Raw genomic sequence first — 18,559 nt, forward strand, 5'->3', positions numbered from 1 at the left:
CTCATTGCTTGCAGTTGAAATAATAATTATCAATAGAAAAGAACTATTATTAAATGATGAGAATTCGTAAATGATGATTATTTAATTATGATTTAGATGAACATTATTCTTGTTTTGGATTTCTAGATTAAGATTTGATCATAAATGTAGGGTAGCCATTGAAATGATTCTTATCTAAATCTAACCCATTGATATATATAGTTAGATGACTAAGCTATACCTTCAAGCGTTTGGAAGCATGATGTCTCCTTCATTTCTCGTCGCCATTGAATATCGGGCAAGAAGTCAGGCGCCCAGACAGACTTATATGGGAAAACATCGACTTTCATTGCGTTATATCTTTCGACATACTTGATGGATTTCAATATATATTTTTTTCAACTTTTCGTCATTTCCATTACCATATGATACAATGATTTGTTCATTGAACATTATTTTTAACTCGACCAAACATCTAATTTAGTGAACCTACCTCACTACAGATTTTGATCCATTCTATTAGCAAATGAATCTCATTTTTACAATATTTTCCTATTACCAAACAAAATAAAACATTTATTATAGAACGCTAATATTACCGTATATTTTATTAGATGGCAAATAATAATAAATCAACTGTTATCACAATATTTCGTGAAACTGTATCCATTCGTTTTGCAACTTAAGTATAGGTTTAGGTACTAACTATACTCTATACTCCTATATTTAATATAAGATAATAAATAACTACATATTATAAGAACGGGAAAAATAAAACAACAGCAGCATAGATGAAGAATTTATAGACAATTTTAGCAAATAATATTTTTTATAATACAAATTTAGCATACAATATTCTCATAGTTCACAAAATATTACAATATAAGACAAATTAATGGAATGGAATATGGATACCTATATTGGATCTATGGAAATAAAATATTTATTATAATATTACCGAAACTTATATTTTATTACTTGGCAAATAATGATAATGAATCAACCTAAGCCTGCATGAAACATGACCGATGAAAATATAAAAATACTTATGTATGAAAAGAAATATTTTTATCTGGTGCATGCAGATTCGTACATCCATAAGCACTGCATGAAACTACCATACTTTGAATATTTTTTATTGCTTCAATAAAAAAATATTATCATTTGAAAAAGGCTCTTTTTCTACACAGTGAATACAAATACCCGACTTCTTGCCCGAAATTTCTGGTAGCTACACTAGCGCAGTGGCATCATAGCGGATATCGCTCTTCTTAATCTTATTCTCTATATCAATGATCTAACCACAGTCATTGTTACCAACTTAATTTTTGTTTTCTTGCACTAATCCTCCATATAACCTACCAACTATTTTGTGTTGCGATGTTGCAAATCTGGAGTACGCAAAGTAATACTTTGCGCACTAGAGCGGAAAAGTGATTCTTTGCGTTCTGTAATCAGTGCAGGAATGGCCACTTTTCAAGGTAACTAGGAAAAATAATGAAATTCATAGTCGTCCCACTTTTCTATAAACTTGGTATCTTCCCAGTAAGACATCTGTATGTATTTAGGGGGCTCTCTATTTTCTATTTAATAAGTGGAAATGATGGCGTGTCAATAGATTATAGTGATACTATTACAGACCCTCATCGTACAAGGCAGGTTGATGAGGGTTTTATCCGGGGAATCAGGCCAAACTGAACTCTATTAAAAAAAACGTTCATTTTTAAACCTGACAGTTGATACCTAAATTCTTCAATCTATTACCGTAAATACAGCAAATGGAAAAATGGATGCTTTCCATCAGCCTAAAAGATTGTAAGTTCTTTACCATGTTAATGTTTAGCAGATCTCGTTTTTACCCCCATATAGATTAGCAATTAGCCTAACTTACTTCCAGCATAAATGTAATGTGTTTTTGATGAAACAATAGAAGTAATATTTTGAAGAGTAGAATATAACAATTGAAATTTTAAATAATATTCATAATTAGTTCATACATTTCACCGAAATAACTAAGTTCCATGATCTAAAATCAAATATACGCTGATAATTTATCAAAATATTCCACATTGAATAACGTAATGATAAATCCAGAATTATTCAGAGTCCAGCAAAGATGCTGGATTCTGTGTATGTTGTTTGGATGTAGATTTTGCATGCATAATTATATTTTACATATATGTCATATTATTAGTCTAAAACTATTGGATTTTTGACCTGACTAACTCACTTATATCAGTGATTTAGTTTTTGTTATTGAGGATAGATTTTTGTTTTTCTGTTAGTGCTAAACCGAATTTTAGATTGTAAAACTTTGTTTTCCTCCATTTTTTATTATTTGTTTTATTACTTTTATGCTTACTTTGAAGAACTTTATTTTTGTTCAATGATGCTCCTGTAATGCGGACGTGACCTTGTTAATAAGGTCATTTGCATTCAGTATTTTATTTTGTATATTAATTATTATGTTTTACTTTTGCTACACAGTGCAACTAAATTCAATTCTAAATTATATTTATTATTGCCTTACAATTGTTAGAAGTTTGTTATTCGTATTTATTTGTTTACAAAGTTGTCATTAGTATTGTTTATTCTATTTTATCTTCACTTTGTACTGTATGCGCAATATTGATGCTATGTTGTATTGTATACCGTTATAGAAGTCTGTAAATTTGGTTGTTTTTTTGTCGAAATAAAACTTAGGCCTATTATTATTTTGTTACAAACAAATTAAGAGATTGATCAGGTATTCATGACTGCTAGAAAGTTTTGCAAAATATGTATGTCACTTTCTGTTTATGATATTCAATTAATTTTATACATCATTGCTTTTCTTCTATTACTTAACGTAGTAATAGTTTTCATACATTGTTTTAGGAGGAGATGGAACCTTGAAAACTTCGACATTGGCCGTTTCTTGGGAAAAGGAAAATTTGGTTGTGTTTATCTCGCTCGCGAAAAAAACTCTCTGTTCGTAGTAGCTTTAAAAGTCTTGATAAAAAAACAGGTTCAGAATGCTGGGGTCGAGCATCAATTGAAAAGAGAGATTGAGATTCAGACTCATCTAAGGTAAATTTATATAAATATTACATTAAAATAAATATCTATAGTTAGAACATAAGAGTGCTGATAGGGACGTGAGAAGAAATTCAACTACTGTTATTGAATTAATTTAGCATCAAAATATTTTCAAATAAAAGATTAAAAAATGATCAAAAGAATTTTGGAGAAAAATTAATTTTATAAATGGTCATAGTTTTGAGATTCTGAAATATTTATTATACTGAAAACTAGCTATATCCAACTTAGTTCATATTATAAGTTATACTACAAATGCGTTCTTATATTGAAATTTTTGCATTGTATATTATACGATAAAGAAAGTAAATATATATATACTATACTATATTATACTATTTTGATTTTAGATAATGCCATCGTCTCATCTCATTACTTAGGGCCAAGTCACACAAGGCGTTTTCCAGTCGGCACAACAGGACTGGAAGCTCACTGATTGGTTGGACAGGAAGCTCAATCGATACCCCAAGCCAATCGGAGAGCTTTCTGCCGACTGAAAAACGCCTCGTGTGGCTTGGCCCTCATGTGGGTGACATTCAACAAAAAAAGAAGCCCTATAATTTTTTTTGAAAGCATAATGGAAGCGCTAACCTCTGTTCATAATGTAATATAATTATAGTGTAATTAATTCTGCATTAAGCAATGGATGTTGGTTTTTTACTTTCCTTGCCCTATTATCCTTACATAGGTAAGGAAAGTATTGCTTTCCAAAAAAAATTGAGGTACTCCAATTTCTTTATGTTTCATGAGTCCAAAAAAGTGGTTCTTGGGTATAGGTCTGTATGTGTGTGTGTGTGTGTGTGTGTGTGTGTGTGTGTGTGTGTGTGTGTGTGTGTGTGTGTGTGTGTGTGAGTGTATGTATGTGTACACGATATCTCATCTTCCATTTAACGGAATGACTTGAAATTTGAAACTTGATGTCCTTACACTATAAGGATCCGACACGAACAATTTCGATCGAATGCAATTCAAGATGGCGGCTAAAATGGCGAAAATGATGTCAAAAACAGTTTTTTTTTGTGATTTTCTCAAAAACGGTTCCAATAATATTGATCAAATTTATACCTAATGTAGTCGTTGATAAGCTCTATCAACTGCCACTGGTCCCATATCTGTAAAAATTTTAGGACTCTGCCCCATCCATTTAAAATTTAATTTCAGATTTCCAATTATCAGGCTTCAGAAACAATTTAAACGAATAACTTCAAATGGAAAAGATTGCGCATGAAAATCTCTACAATTGATGTTCAGTAACATTTTCACCTAAAATTAAAAATAAGCTCGAAATTCGAGAAAATGTCATTATTCAAATGCAAACTTTATGAGAGAGACAACTGTTGATTCTATTAAATCATTCACTGGAAGAGAAAGCAGAATTGATCTCGTCAGCTAATCAATTTTAAATTATACTTCCGAAAACTCGACTCTTACGCTGGAGACACACGAGGCGTTTTTTGTCGAAATTTTCGTAACGGCATTTTCATAACGGAAAGTTGTGTGGGTGCGCCACACCAGATTTTTAGTTGTTTATTGTTTATCTTATTTTTCTCAGGCATCCCAATATATTGAAGATGTATGGCTACTTTCACGATGATACGCGAGTCTATTTGATCTTGGAGTACGCTCCCAAAGGTGAACTATTCAAACTCATGAAAGCAACTCCAAATAATAGATTTCCTGAAGAAAAGTGAGTATTGAGACTTGATTTATTGTTTTTTATTTATTTATGGTGAAGAGACGCTAACTATTGATCTAGTTCCCTATGTAATCATGTTTCAGAGAACACTTCACTTTCAGTTGCAAAAACAATTTTCCTTTGTATCTCCACAAGTATCTTTAAAATAAACTAGTATATTATTTTTGTAAATATATCCTAATTCTCTTTTTTACCGACCGAAGTGAGATCTAAGAATGAAGTCGACGGTTTCGCATTTCTCTTTATATAGTTATTCGCGGAAATAGATTTTCATGAAATTTGACAGATATGTCCCTTTATGAATTGCGCGTCAACTTATATACGAGTTTAAATAAGGTTTTTTGAAATTTTGTATTTTAGGAATCAAAGAATTATTAATGATTAATCAGCTGTTGAGTGGATTATTAGTTGCATGTAATGACGCATATGTAGCTTAGCATTTTCTCTTCACCTTTCTCTGCTTTCGACTACTACCACCTAGATTTTTGCTTACAAAAATTTTATTTGTAAATTTAGGTGTTAGTGTTTCAACTTGGGCTGAACAGTTACCAGTATGTCTTGCAGGAAATTAGCTTTTGATGATAGTAGTTGTTTACAACAGATGATTAGCATTGTCGATTCACCAACTCAAACAGCCAAATTAGCCGTTTAGCCGTTTTCACACCGATATCTCGCCGATACGACAGGACAGAATTTACTCTGATGGACAGTATTAGAGGAGGCTGTGGTTTATTACTGACCTACTGCGCGAGGTCCACTGTTCACAGAACTACTAGTACAGTAGAAAGTCATTAAACCGGAATCCGGATTAATTAGAAACTGACTCCATCCTATTTGTATTATCGAAATTACCGTAAAAAAGGACCAGCACGCAGAGTAAAAAACTTTCTAAATGCTAAACAGTTTTGTAGGTAGAGAATAGGCTTTTGAACTGCACTTGTGGCTCGGTATTTTGCTGTTAAGTCTGATTCTTTTGAAATCAATAAACTATAGTAGCTGGTTGAGATCTTGTTTTTTTTAATTTGTTGTTTATCAATGTCGGCTGCCATATAAGCAACACACATTTCTGTTATTTAAAGCTAAAAACGTCATTGCCTTATTTTACAGAGCAGCAAACATTGTTCTACAATTGACAGACGCTCTGCACTACTGTCATGGCAAAAATGTGATACACAGAGACATTAAGCCTGAAAACCTGCTGCTTGGATCTAAAGGAGAACTAAAAATTGCTGACTTCGGCTGGTCTGTTCATGCGCCTTCATCGAGGTAATTCATAAATAAATAAATATTTGATTAATAAATCTTAATGTGTATGCAGTGTTTGACAGAACCTACTGGTTTGTAATTGAGGCTAGGGAAAACTGCTATCGCTAGCCATTCACTCAACGGTTCACCAGAGAAGTTCAACTAAAGATGCCAGCTGGGCTGCGAAAACAAAGTTCAAGTCAGGCGTAAGTGGCATACAAGCTCTGGTTTCCCGGACCTGGCTGAACCGCAACGTGAATGGCTGGGCTTGAAAAGTAATTATATCATACACAATACTTTCCCTTCATATTGAATGAAAAAGACTAAGAAATTGTCAAAAACCACAGATTTATTGATACTTAGAAAGACCGGTTTCGGTTATTATACCATTGTCAATCTCTGATAAACTAAACTCGTTTGTCATTGTCAGAGATTGACAATGGTGTAATAACCAAAACCGGTCTTTCTAAGTATCAATAAATCTGTGGTTTTTTACAATTTCTTAGTCTTTTTCATTCAATATGAATAATTACCACAATATCAACTTCTCAACTATCCAAAAATACTTTCCCTTCAACTCCTGAACACACCAAACCTTCAATTGAACAGTAAACTTGAGTTCAGCTGAGGTAGGTGTAGGTAATTAATATTATAACTTGACTATTTTGAACGAAAGAGAGTGATAATTCCAGGGAACAGTGCATTAAGAACAGAGTAAAGAATCTGATGATGTTGGTGATGATGTATTATGTTGAAAAAGGTTCGTACATTCCCAAATATAGTAGCTTTGTCGACATGAAATTGAAACTGATACTTTGAAAATGTACAAAAAATGCTTTAATTTTGACAACTGAGGAGCAAGTTGGCTAATTCAATAAGACATAGTTAACCCTCACACTAACAATTCACAGTAAAAATCAAAGTTCATTTCAGTTGAATTTCTTAACTCTAATCAGTTCAATAACCTGAAAAAGAAGATACAAGACACACAAAAACTATAATAATACCTTCTCAATATTCACACTATTACAGAAGGGATGAAAGAAGTTGATGATGGGATGGGAAAAACAATAGAACCATTTGGTAGAAAATAATTTGAAATAGATATCTAAGCATAACAGGATACAGAACTATTAGCAAGCAAGGACACAAATCAGAAGAGTGCTCTTAGTCATAGCTTCTCATAAATAATAAAAATAATATTGCTCTTAATTCAAGTGGTTATACCATGTTTTACTTTTTCACTTATTTTGGCTGAGTTAGTTAAAAGAAAGTAGTCTTTCAATAGTGCTGTTTTAGTCGTAGTTTTTTTTCATTGTGTTACATCATTTTTCCAATATGAACGCGTGTTCATTTTAGAGAATTATATTGCTTGTAAATCTTAACAAATGTCTGTAAGATAAGTTTCGAATAGGCCTAGTTACCCCAGACTGCAGTTCGTAATAGGTCGACAATAATGCAGTTGATCAATAAATTACTCACAACTGGTATTATGCCAGAACTTAAGAAAGTAACTCGCTGCTATCAAAATAAAACGCGGAATTTATCTTTATAATTTTTCTCAGACTAGCTGAGAAGGTTGTCATCTCAAGCTGGGGTGTCATCAACTACTACTGCCATGAAAATTTTATACATAAAACCATATGTAGTGCAATAACTTTTCTCATTGAATTTTGGTTTGCTTTGTTGAAACACACGTTTTTACTTTCCTTACCCTATTACCATAGGTAAGGAAAGTATTGCTTTCCAAAAAAATTAAGGTACCCCAAATTCAAGTTTTCTATACGTTTCAAGGTCCCCTGAGTCCAACAACATTTTTTTCACTTTCCTTGTCATATTACATAGGTAAGGAAAGTATTGCTTTCCAAAAAAATTAAGGTACCTTAATTTCAAGTTTTCTACACGTTTCAAGGTCCCCTGAGTCCAAAAACATGATTTTTGGGTGCTGGTCTGTATGTGTGAGTGTGTGTGTGTGTGTGTGTGTGTGTGTTAGGTCATTCCTAATTAACAGATTGAAATTTTAAACTTGAGGTCCTTATACCATGATGATCCGAAATAAGAAATTCAATTCAAGATGGCGGAAAAAATGGCAGATAATAACTAAAAAACCATGTTTTTCACGGTTTTCTCGAAAACGGCTTTAACGATTTTCTTCAAATTCATACACTGGATAGCTATTTATAAGCTCAACTGACATGAGTCTCATTTCTGGGAAAATTGCAGGAGCTCCGTAATATTCTTGAGAAAAAATTGATTTCGTCAAATTATCACGATTTTCTCAAAAATTACTTGACCGATTTTTTTAATATTCATACTCTACATAGTTATTTATCAACTCTATCAACTGGCATGAGTGTCCTTCCTGGGAAACTAACAGGGGGTCTACCCCATTCTTGAGAAATGGACTTTGTAACCTCCTCTCGTGCATGAGGTAGGTAGGTAGAGCAGTTTATTCACATCATAGTCGAGATATTTCATCTGTAGAACAGCTGTTTTGACGACTTTTAAAAAATCATCGAATTTCACAAAGGAAAATGTACTCTGATGAAAAATATATACAGGGTGTCCCACCAAGGTTGTAACAGCCGTTGACCATAGATTCTACTCGACATTTCTGACAAAAAATGTTCAGTAATTTTTTTCCTATCGACCTTAGTTTTAAGATGTAAGATTTTTCGATATTTTCAGAATATGCTTACTTCCGGTCATTAAAACTCAATAACTCGAAATTTACTGTTCGAATTTCAATTTCAAGGGTATTGTTGGAAAGAGAAAATATAAACAAATAAAATGTAATTTTATATGTTGAAATATATTTTGCAGTTTTTTATTAGGGCTTAAACTTGAAAAAATGCTATTCTTCAAAGTCAAGTTTCAAACCGTTTTTTCTCGATTTTTCTCCGGGTATTTATAGTGGTTACAATATTTCAAAAACTTCTCCATTTCATAAGCTTTCGAATGAGTATAAATTCGAAAAAGAAAGTTCCATGTTAGAGTGTTCAAAACTGCTAATATCTGGAAGAACACCTTCAAAATGAGGAAATTCACAAACAGCATGCATCAAGTGATGATCCTAAGGGTGAAATCACCTGATTTCTCTCTGACAATATTCATAAGTTTTATCAACATTTTAACATTCTACAATGATATGACTTTTTCATTAACTTGCATTATTTCTGTACCATAAATCCTGAATAAAATAACAAGAAGTACGTTTCAGCCTAACTGCATCTTGAAACAGTATCAGGTTCATTCAACTCTTGAACTGGGGACATGAAATGATCGAAAGTTCTTCTTCTTCAATATTCTTTGAACTATCATTCTTTAAACATCCAAGATCCCAGCTGCCCGCCGGGTACTGAATCGAGAATTCTGCTCGAAATACTTTAGAATAAGATTCTCAAAATCTTCAGAAATTAAGACGGGCCTCTCGTACCTTGAAACTGATCCTAAACCCTTACCATTTTGACATCTGTCAATCTTAAAATCGTGTTATGAGATGAGTGTTTTCGGTCAGGAAAACGTCTCCTGTATACTCTTTCTACCTCTCTTGAATTGCATCCACACTCTCCATACACCAATAACATGTTCAAGTACTCAATCAAGGTAAATTTCATGATAATGAACGCGAACACTTTTCTACTAGCCAAAGTTGCTACATATCATGCCAATTAACTGGAAAGCACACTGAAAACTATAGGTACTGAAAATAGGCTGAAACGTACTTCTTGTTATTTTGTTCAGGATTTATGGTAAAGAAAATAATGCAAATTATTGAAAAAGTCATATCATTGTAGAATGTTAAAATGTTGATAAAACTTATGAATATTGTCAGAGAGAAATCAGGTGATTTCACCCTTAGGATCATCAATTGATGCATGCTGTTTGTGAAATTCCTCATTTTGAAGGTGTTCTTTCAGATATTAGCAGTTTTGAACACTCTAACATGGAACTTTCTTTTTCGAATTTATTTACTCATTCGAAAGCTTATGAAATGGAGAAGTTTTTGAAATATTGAAACCACTATAATTACTAGTAACGTGGTGCCACTGTATAGAGTTGCCTTGTTTTTGACTAGTTGCCTTGTGTTGGTTATGTTGTGCAGGAGAAACACAGTTTGCGGCACTCTGGACTACTTGCCGCCTGAAATGATCTCCGGCAAGAAGCACGGCAAAGAGGTGGACATCTGGAGCCTGGGCGTGCTCTGCTTCGAGCTGCTGACCGGCAAGCCGCCCTTCGAGACCAGCACCTATGAGGGCACCTATCGCAGAATACTTGCTGTGCAGTACACAATCCCTGACTATGTGTCAGGCTTGGCTCGTGATCTCATCTCCAAGGTAAATTACATTCATTTTTCCGCCTCCCCATTGCAAAGTCAACTGTTAACAATTGATTCCTAAAACTAGATCTACTTGAGAGCTACCTGCAGCTTGTTTTTTTGAGCTGAGCGTCGAACCCAAAGTGGGGAAATTGGTCTCTTTCCACACAGCAATGAGCTAAATAAGCAACTGGAGGTCGCACTGATTCAGTGAGCAGACTTCAGTCTATGATTTATTTTCGAAAAAAACATTGAGTTTTCATATTATCCATTTTCGTAGAAAAAATTGCGTTTCCTTTTCATATCTTTATGTTCAATTTACGTGAAGCTGTATTCAGACATTTTTGCTTCAATTAGAACTAGATAAAACAGAGCTGTCTCAATCATTGTTACCTTCCGTTCTTATTGAGCTCATTGTGTAGTACGTGCCAGCTCTACATCAAGGTAGATAGATGAAGGTTTTCGTTGGTGCGTAAACTTCCGCAGTCCACGAAGACAGGCATTGTTGTCTGAAGACATTCATATTGACCAAATTTAAACTGTGCTAGAACAGCTGATCCAATAATTTTTCGTTTTTTTTATTATCTAAGAATCAAAATATTTCTAATAATATCAACATAATTATTGTCTTTTAAAAGTATAACATTAACCTCCCCCATTGAAACATAATATTTTAGGTTATTTAGACAAATTGAAATTTACCCAATCTGAGATCCACACCCTGTCGTGGTCGACGACGGCATTTACTCACAAACGAAAACCCACCTTCAAGGTATAACTAACGCTCGTCATCAGATAAAAGCTTTTTATGGTTGATTTTATTTTGTGTGACTTCACACTTTCAATTTCTGATACTGAGTGTTTCAAAAAGAATTACCCAATTTTAAACAGTTATATTTATTTTAAAAAATGGTGCACATAAACCAATTTTACATCAAATTACTCACAGAAGTATAGAGTTTATGGTGATATATTATAAGTGTTTTATGTGCCCTCCTTTTGCGGATGACATCTAGACGGTTGCCAAATTCATCCCAGACTGTTGTTCGCAAGATGTCTTCTCGGACTGTAGCTACTGCATCAGTTATCCTGGTTTTTAGCTCCTCAATATCAAGTGCTAAGGGAGTAACATTAACACGATATTTAACGTTGTTCCTCCCTTAGTACTTGAGGAGCTAAAAACCAGGATAACTGATGCAGTAGCTACAGTCCAAGAAGACATCTTGCGAACAGTCTGGGATGAATTTGGCTAAGATGTCGTCCGAGCCTCAAAAGGAGGAAACATAGAACACTTATAATACATCATCATTAACTCGATACTTCTGTGAGTAATTTGATGTAAAATTGGTTTGTGTGCACCATCTTTTAAAATAAATATTACTGTTTAAAATTGGGTAATTCTTTTTGAAACACCCGGTATATGCTCTCTTGTGGGAGATAAAAACTAAATCTCTTATAAATTATGAAATCACTCATTAAATCAATTTCCGTCCAAGATAAGCTGTCAATGGCAATTCTCTACAGGAAAAATAAGATTAGTACAATTACTAGTGACCCCCTGGGTTGGAGAACTCGCTCAAGAACTGTTGTATTGCAATCTTTGAAACCAGCAACTTTTAATTATACATTGTTGATGAAAATCATGGAAACAGCTGAATATTTCTATAACAAGAATTATTTGACAGTAGGTTTCATTGGGATCCTATTTGAAATGAAAAATTACTGTGTCGCTTCGACATCTTTGACCCTCATATGAATCCAAATTCATTTTTTTGAAATGAGAAGGTGGTCATGTGATACATTATTTCGATACAGTTTTTCAAGAGAAAATGAATGGCAAAAACCACACATTGATATATCAACCCCTATCAGTTTGTTGATGTAAAAGTTTAAAATTATGTTGTATATTAACCAGCTGAAATCATGTGTCAGCGCATGAAGGACTGTCTGTGTGATAGCTCCCAAATACCCTCAGCTGATGTTATGAATGAATAAATGGAAAAACTGTAGTAATTGCATGCAATGAATTCTTCAGCTGACTATAGTTTGTGTAAAATAAGTTGAGACTTGGCCCTCCATCAGAAGAAATTACATGGTTGCCAATTCGTGTAAAATTGCACCTTTCTCAAATTTCCTATTCAACGTCAGAATTGGATGTAGAATATCATCCCCGATATCCTAGTAGTGCTAAAAAAGATCCAGGTTTGAAGGATTAAAATGAAATTTAACTTTTATGATAAAATTGCAAACATCACGAAAATTTGTTTTTCTTTTGAATATCACTTTTCAAATGTTGGGGCGTCGTAATGCGTGATAGAATAGAATAGATTTTATTCCTTTAAGCATATACATTACACAATCGGAAACGCCACAATGTTCAAAACATACAATAATAAACATACATATGATTCAGCTCATACATAAATAATGTTACAAATATATATATATATATATATATATATATATATTATATATATATATATATATATATTAGGCAATAATATATAGGCAATAATTATATAGGCAATATTATATAGGCAATTATATAGGCAATAATTTCAGTGTATGTAATGATAATATATAATTCAAATATATTATCATACACTAAAATTATTGCCTACCTATTAGTAGTAAATAATTACTAATTATATCCCTATCCATATCAAAAAATTCCGATAGTGAGTGTAGAGGATTTTCTGTCAAGAGAGTTTTCAATCTACGTTTAAACAAAGGAGCAGACATGGTTCTCACTGAAGCAGGAAACTTATTGAAGATTCTCAAAGAAATTAGCTTCGAATTCATCTGCACTCTCCTCAGCCTAGTATAAGGAACATCAATTTGCTGCCTATTTCTTGTATCATACTGATGAAAGTCCTCCCTACCTGGAAATGATTCAATATTTTTCTCACATTCAGTGACAGCAAAAAGACAAATAAGCTATAAACAGTCATTATTTCTTGGTCAATGAACAGCGGTTTGCAGTGGTCCAGGTAGTTAGCATTAGAAATGATTCTAACTGCCCTTTTCTAAATCAGCAGAATTTTTTGGGTATCAGGAGCACATCCCTATAAGGATAGGCCATACAAAAAAGTGCTTTGAAAAAAAGCAAAGTAGGTTATCCACAAATAATACCCGGCTCAACCTAGAACAGACATAGTCTATATGAGGGCTACAGGTTAGTCTTTGATCCAGATTTATACCAAGAATTTTAACACTTCTTATATCTCTTGCCTCATCTACTTGTCTCAATCCTAGAATCATTGTTTGCGTCTTAGTACTATTAAGAAGCAGATAATTTGCTTTTAACCACAAACTCGCTTCATCCTGGCAACTGGACATCTTTTCTTTCAGAGCTGTAATTTCAGAATCTGTGGAGAGCATGGATGTGTCGTCGGCATAGCAAACTATTTTAGAACCATTACTATAACCAATATCGTTCATCATTACCAAAAACATAAAGGGCCCAAGGATTGATCCTTGAGAGACTCCATGAGGAACAGAGCAAGACCTTGAAAAATTAGCATTTAGCATTAAAAATTAGCAGTTTGTCTACGATCACTCAAATAGGACCGCAAAAGTTTAAGAGGTTTTCTGCACACCTAGATGGTACAATTTTTCCAATAGAATTTCATGGTGAACAACATCAAAAGCTTTACTCAGGTCATAGAGCACTAGACCTGCATATCTTTTAGAATTGAAACAGTCCAGAATATCATCCACAATTGAGCTAACTGCATCAATGGTAGACCTGCCTGCCCTGAAACCAAACTGGGAAGCTGCAAGTAGGCCGCTACTCTCAAAAAACTCATAAAGCTGAGTACCAATTATATATTCATAAATGTTACTGAAAATTGGAGGAACTGATATTGATCTGAAATTCTCTGGTAGATCTTTACTGCCTTTCTTATGGATGGGCACTGTTCTAGAGTGCTTGAGTATTCTAGGAAAGACTGATTCCTTTATACAAGCATTAAAACAATATGTTCATGGAGCAACAATAGAATTTATTACATTCTTGATCAGTGAACTAGACATACCGTATATATTTCTACTAGATGAAGATTTCATTTTAGAAACAATAGAAAGAACTTGATCAATTAAAACCTCCTTCATCTTAAATCTCAAATTAGTTCCTGGAGAGAGAGAGCCAATAAGTCTGATGCAGAAACCCCAGGCGAGTCAATATTCATGTGTATTTGCGATATTGCATCAAGAAAGTATTGATTGAAAGCATCAGGAGAGACGGATGTTTCACAATGTTGAGGTGGATTTGAAAATTTTCAAATGATTTTGCATGCTGCTGAACACTTGCTGTTTGCCGCCAATTCGATAAATCTGGCATTCGAGTTCAACCTGAATAATCGCAATTGTAATTTATATGATTTTCTTAAGTTAAGATAGAAGGTGAGTCTTGCATTTTCAAGTATACTTTGCTTGTATTTATCATATGCAATCAGTAATAAATTCCTAAAATTATTCAAAGCAGGTGAGAGTTGATTAAATCTTGTAGATTTGCCAAAGGTAGCCTTCCTAGTTTTCAGCGGGAAAAAGCTTTCAAATATATCATTAAATATGTCAAAAATGCTTAAAAATTATTTTTAGAGCCAATATGGATAAATACTCTGGGCCAAACAATAACACAAAGTTGACAATATAACTGATTGGTTCCAGCAGCTGTTATTGGTCTGTACTGCCTATTAGCATTTGAGGTATTTAAAACAGGATTGCCGCCTAAATTTGAGTTTGAATTTACATTGAAGCATACAGCATCGTGGTCTCCCAGGGCTACTGGCTCAACAGCCACATCAAACATACCAGGATGAAGATCAGTTGCAACATTGTCAATGCAGGAATCCATCCTTGTTGGTTCAAAATTAGTAAGATATAAATTATGGGATTTGAGAAAATTCACCAACTCAGTTACTTTAGGGTCTGTAGCTAGTATGTTCACATTGAAATCCCCTCCTATAACAATATAGTGATCATGCATGTATGCATAAAGATAGAATAAGTCTATCCAAGGCATTAAGAAAGAGAATTAAATCTATAAAGAGCTATAATAATAATCTTTAGTTTCTTATTTCTAATAGCAATAAATTCATGGTGAATTTCATTAGAATTGGCCGAGACATCAATTACTTTAGAGTCATTAACTCATTTTTCCGAAATAAAAACCGCTACACCACCATTCTTAGACATAACCCTACAGAAGGCAGAGGTCAATACAAAACCATCTATATTAACCAGATTTAAATAATCTTCCTTCAACCAATGTTCTGTTAAACAAAGCATATCATAATTATTCCCACTGTTTATAACATTAAGTTCCTGTATTTTATTATTTAGACATTGAACATTGCAGAAAAATATATATATATATATATATATATATATATATATATATATATATATATATACAATTCGTTCTATAACAGGTTTAAAGGTTTGTATTTGTGGGATGGGTGGGGGATGGTTGTCATGTGATCGTTCTAGGGCCGGACAGTTTCAGTCATTTGTTCCAAAAGATGTTTTTTTAAAGTCAGGATGAAGCTCGCTCGGCTCTCGATGGACCTGATAGAAACAGGAAGTGCATTCCATGCACGACAGGCACTGACTAAGAAGGATTTTGTGAAAATAGTAGTTCGATGATTGGGTATCCTTAAAGTACTTTCTCCGGTTCTAGTATGTGAAGCATCTATCCTCCTACCTTCAGAGACAAATTTGAAATCATCTTTAAAATAGTTCGGATTACCGTATTTCAAGATATCTCTAACAAGCTTGACTATTCGAAAAAGCCTCTGATCGGGAAGCTTCAATGTTGAACTAGCAATGTGGGCTGGGGTGATATGATCATGGCGTTGGAGAGAGTAGACGAAACGTAGACAATAATTTTGGCAACGCTGTAGTTTATCATTCAGAGTGACTTGCATATCGTTAAGAACAGAATTACAATACATTAAATGTGGGAAGATGAGAGATTGAACCAATAATAATTTAATGTTTCTAGGGAGGATATCGTGCATTTTCTTCAATGCATGCATGGCTGAGAATACCTTTTTACAAGTTTTGTTCACTTGTTCTGACCAGTCAAGAGTATTATTCATAATAATGCCTAAATTTTTAACTGAGCTACAGTAAGGAATGTCATTACCGTCTACACTAATTTTGTGAATCGATTCAAGGTCAATATTGTTTATAAGACGAGAATATCCAATTATAATGGGTTGTGTTTTGATGGGATTAAGCTTAAGGCCATTTTTCTTTGTCCATTCCACTATCGAATTGATATCCTGATTCATTATTCCAACTGTTTCATTAATTTTTGTTATGGGACAGCTTAAATAGATTTGAAGGTCGTCTGCATAAGTATGGAAACTGGAGAATTTGATAATGGAAGAAAGGTCATTAGCATACAAAGTGAAGAGGAGAGGGCCTAAAATTGAACCTTGTGGTACTCCATGCATAACGTTTTTCCAAGTTGACTTTTTGTCACCGACAGATACACATTGTTTCCTACCTAATAGATAGGATTTAAACCAAACTAACGAGTTGTGACTGAAACCAAGAATAGCCAACTTATTCAGAAGGACTGTATGATCAACAGTATCGAATGCTTTAGAAAAATCAAATAGGGTGAGGATGGTGCATTTTCTTTGGTCCATAGCTAACCTTATATCATCAGTGACACGAAGCAGAGCTGTCTCAGTTGAATGGAATTTTCTAAAGCCTGATTGAAAGTTATGAAGCTTACTATTGTTGTCTAGAAATTTTACAACTTGAGCATGAATGAGTCTTTCTAGCACTTTGGACAATGCAGGTAAAATACTGATTGGTCTAAAATCCTCAACTTTATTGGGTGATGGAACTTTATTTAGAGGGCGAACCAGAGCAAACTTCCAGTTTTCAGGGAAAATGCCTTCTTCAAGTGACTTGTTGAAAATGTATGTAATGGTTGGTAAAACAGCAAATAACATCTTCTTGATAAATTTAATAGGAATTTTGTCTACACCCGTAGCATTACTATGAATACGTTGAATTGCTCTGAAAGTGTCTTCTTCTGAGATTGGATGGAAATGAAATTGATCAGTGATTGGTAAATCTAAGTTTGTAACCTGCTCTTCAAGATCATCTATATGATTAGCAATGACAACTTCGTCGCGTTGGTTAGAGTGTGAAACGAAATGGTCATTTATATTATTCAATGGTAAGTCAATTTGTGGATTCGATTTCTGTTTGCCAAGCCCGAATTCTTTTATTCCCTGCCAAAGTGATTTAGAGTCTTGTCTATTGTTTGTCATAAACGAATTCAAGTACCTAATCTTGAGTTCCGTAATTCCTGTTTAACCCTATTTCTAAGGCTCCTGTACTCTATCAAACTGTCCAAGTCAAATGTCTTTTTAAATTTTCTATGTGCTTTGTCTCTACGTCCCATCATCTTAAGTATGTCTTCAGTCATCCACGGTACTCGTCGTTTTCTATTAATCCTCCTTGTCACATAAGGTGCATGTTTGTCATACAAAGTCAAAGTCCAATTTTCGAAAGTCTTGACCATGTCATCAACTGAGGGTAATGCTTCAATTTGATGCCATGGAGTCTGAGCCACATCAGTCAGGAAGGCGGCTTCATCAAAGTTTTTGAAGTCTCTATAAGTGATAATTTTCTGTTCTGGCTTGGGTATCTTATGGGAAAGTACACAGTAGATCAAATCATGTCTAGAAATAGCTGGGACTGAGATTTGGCCTGCTTGAACAACCTCATTGGGATCACTAACAATGAGAAGGTCAATGAGTGTGTCTGATTCATTAGTATGATGAGTTGGATCGAGGGGTAAAATAGTCATGTTTAGGCATTGGAAAATTGTAGTCAGTTGAAAGTAGTCAAAGTTACGATTCGTCATGTTCAAGTCGGTGTTCATATCCCCCATAACTAGTATACGGTTATAACAAGGCATAAGAGAAAGCAAGGCACTTTCGAAATCTGTGAAATGACCTATTTTTGGTGGGCGATAACAGATACCAACGAGTAATTTATCATTACTAGATAAGGATAATTCAAGTAGCATAAACTCTGGTCTGGAACAATACTCTTGTTTAGATGTGATTAAAACTTTTGTTTTGATACCATCTTTCACATAAATTGCTACACCCCACAAGCTTTATTTAATCTATCATTCCGGAAAAGATTGTATCCAGGCAATGCAACAAAATTTGATGAAATACTAGGCTTCAAAAATGATTCGGAAA

At 33.8% G+C, this 18,559-nt stretch overlaps 1 protein-coding gene across 4 annotated transcripts in view; it reads left to right on the forward strand.

Annotated features, from left to right (window-relative positions):
* LOC111044133 (aurora kinase B) overlaps positions 1-18,559 on the forward strand; it is an 80,128-nt gene that overhangs the window by 23,073 nt on the left and 38,496 nt on the right. For all 4 annotated transcript variants that reach the window (XM_039430590.1, XM_039430588.1, XM_039430587.1 and 1 more), the window contains exons 5-8: positions 2,857-3,048; positions 4,610-4,744; positions 5,861-6,019; positions 10,104-10,335. In XM_039430590.1, coding sequence (XP_039286524.1) covers positions 2,857-3,048; positions 4,610-4,744; positions 5,861-6,019; positions 10,104-10,335 — 718 coding nt within the window. The remainder of the gene's footprint in view (positions 1-2,856; positions 3,049-4,609; positions 4,745-5,860; positions 6,020-10,103; positions 10,336-18,559) is intronic.

This window comes from Nilaparvata lugens, chromosome 6, assembly GCF_014356525.2.
Source record: "Nilaparvata lugens isolate BPH chromosome 6, ASM1435652v1, whole genome shotgun sequence".
NCBI classification, from domain to species: domain Eukaryota; kingdom Metazoa; phylum Arthropoda; class Insecta; order Hemiptera; family Delphacidae; genus Nilaparvata; species Nilaparvata lugens.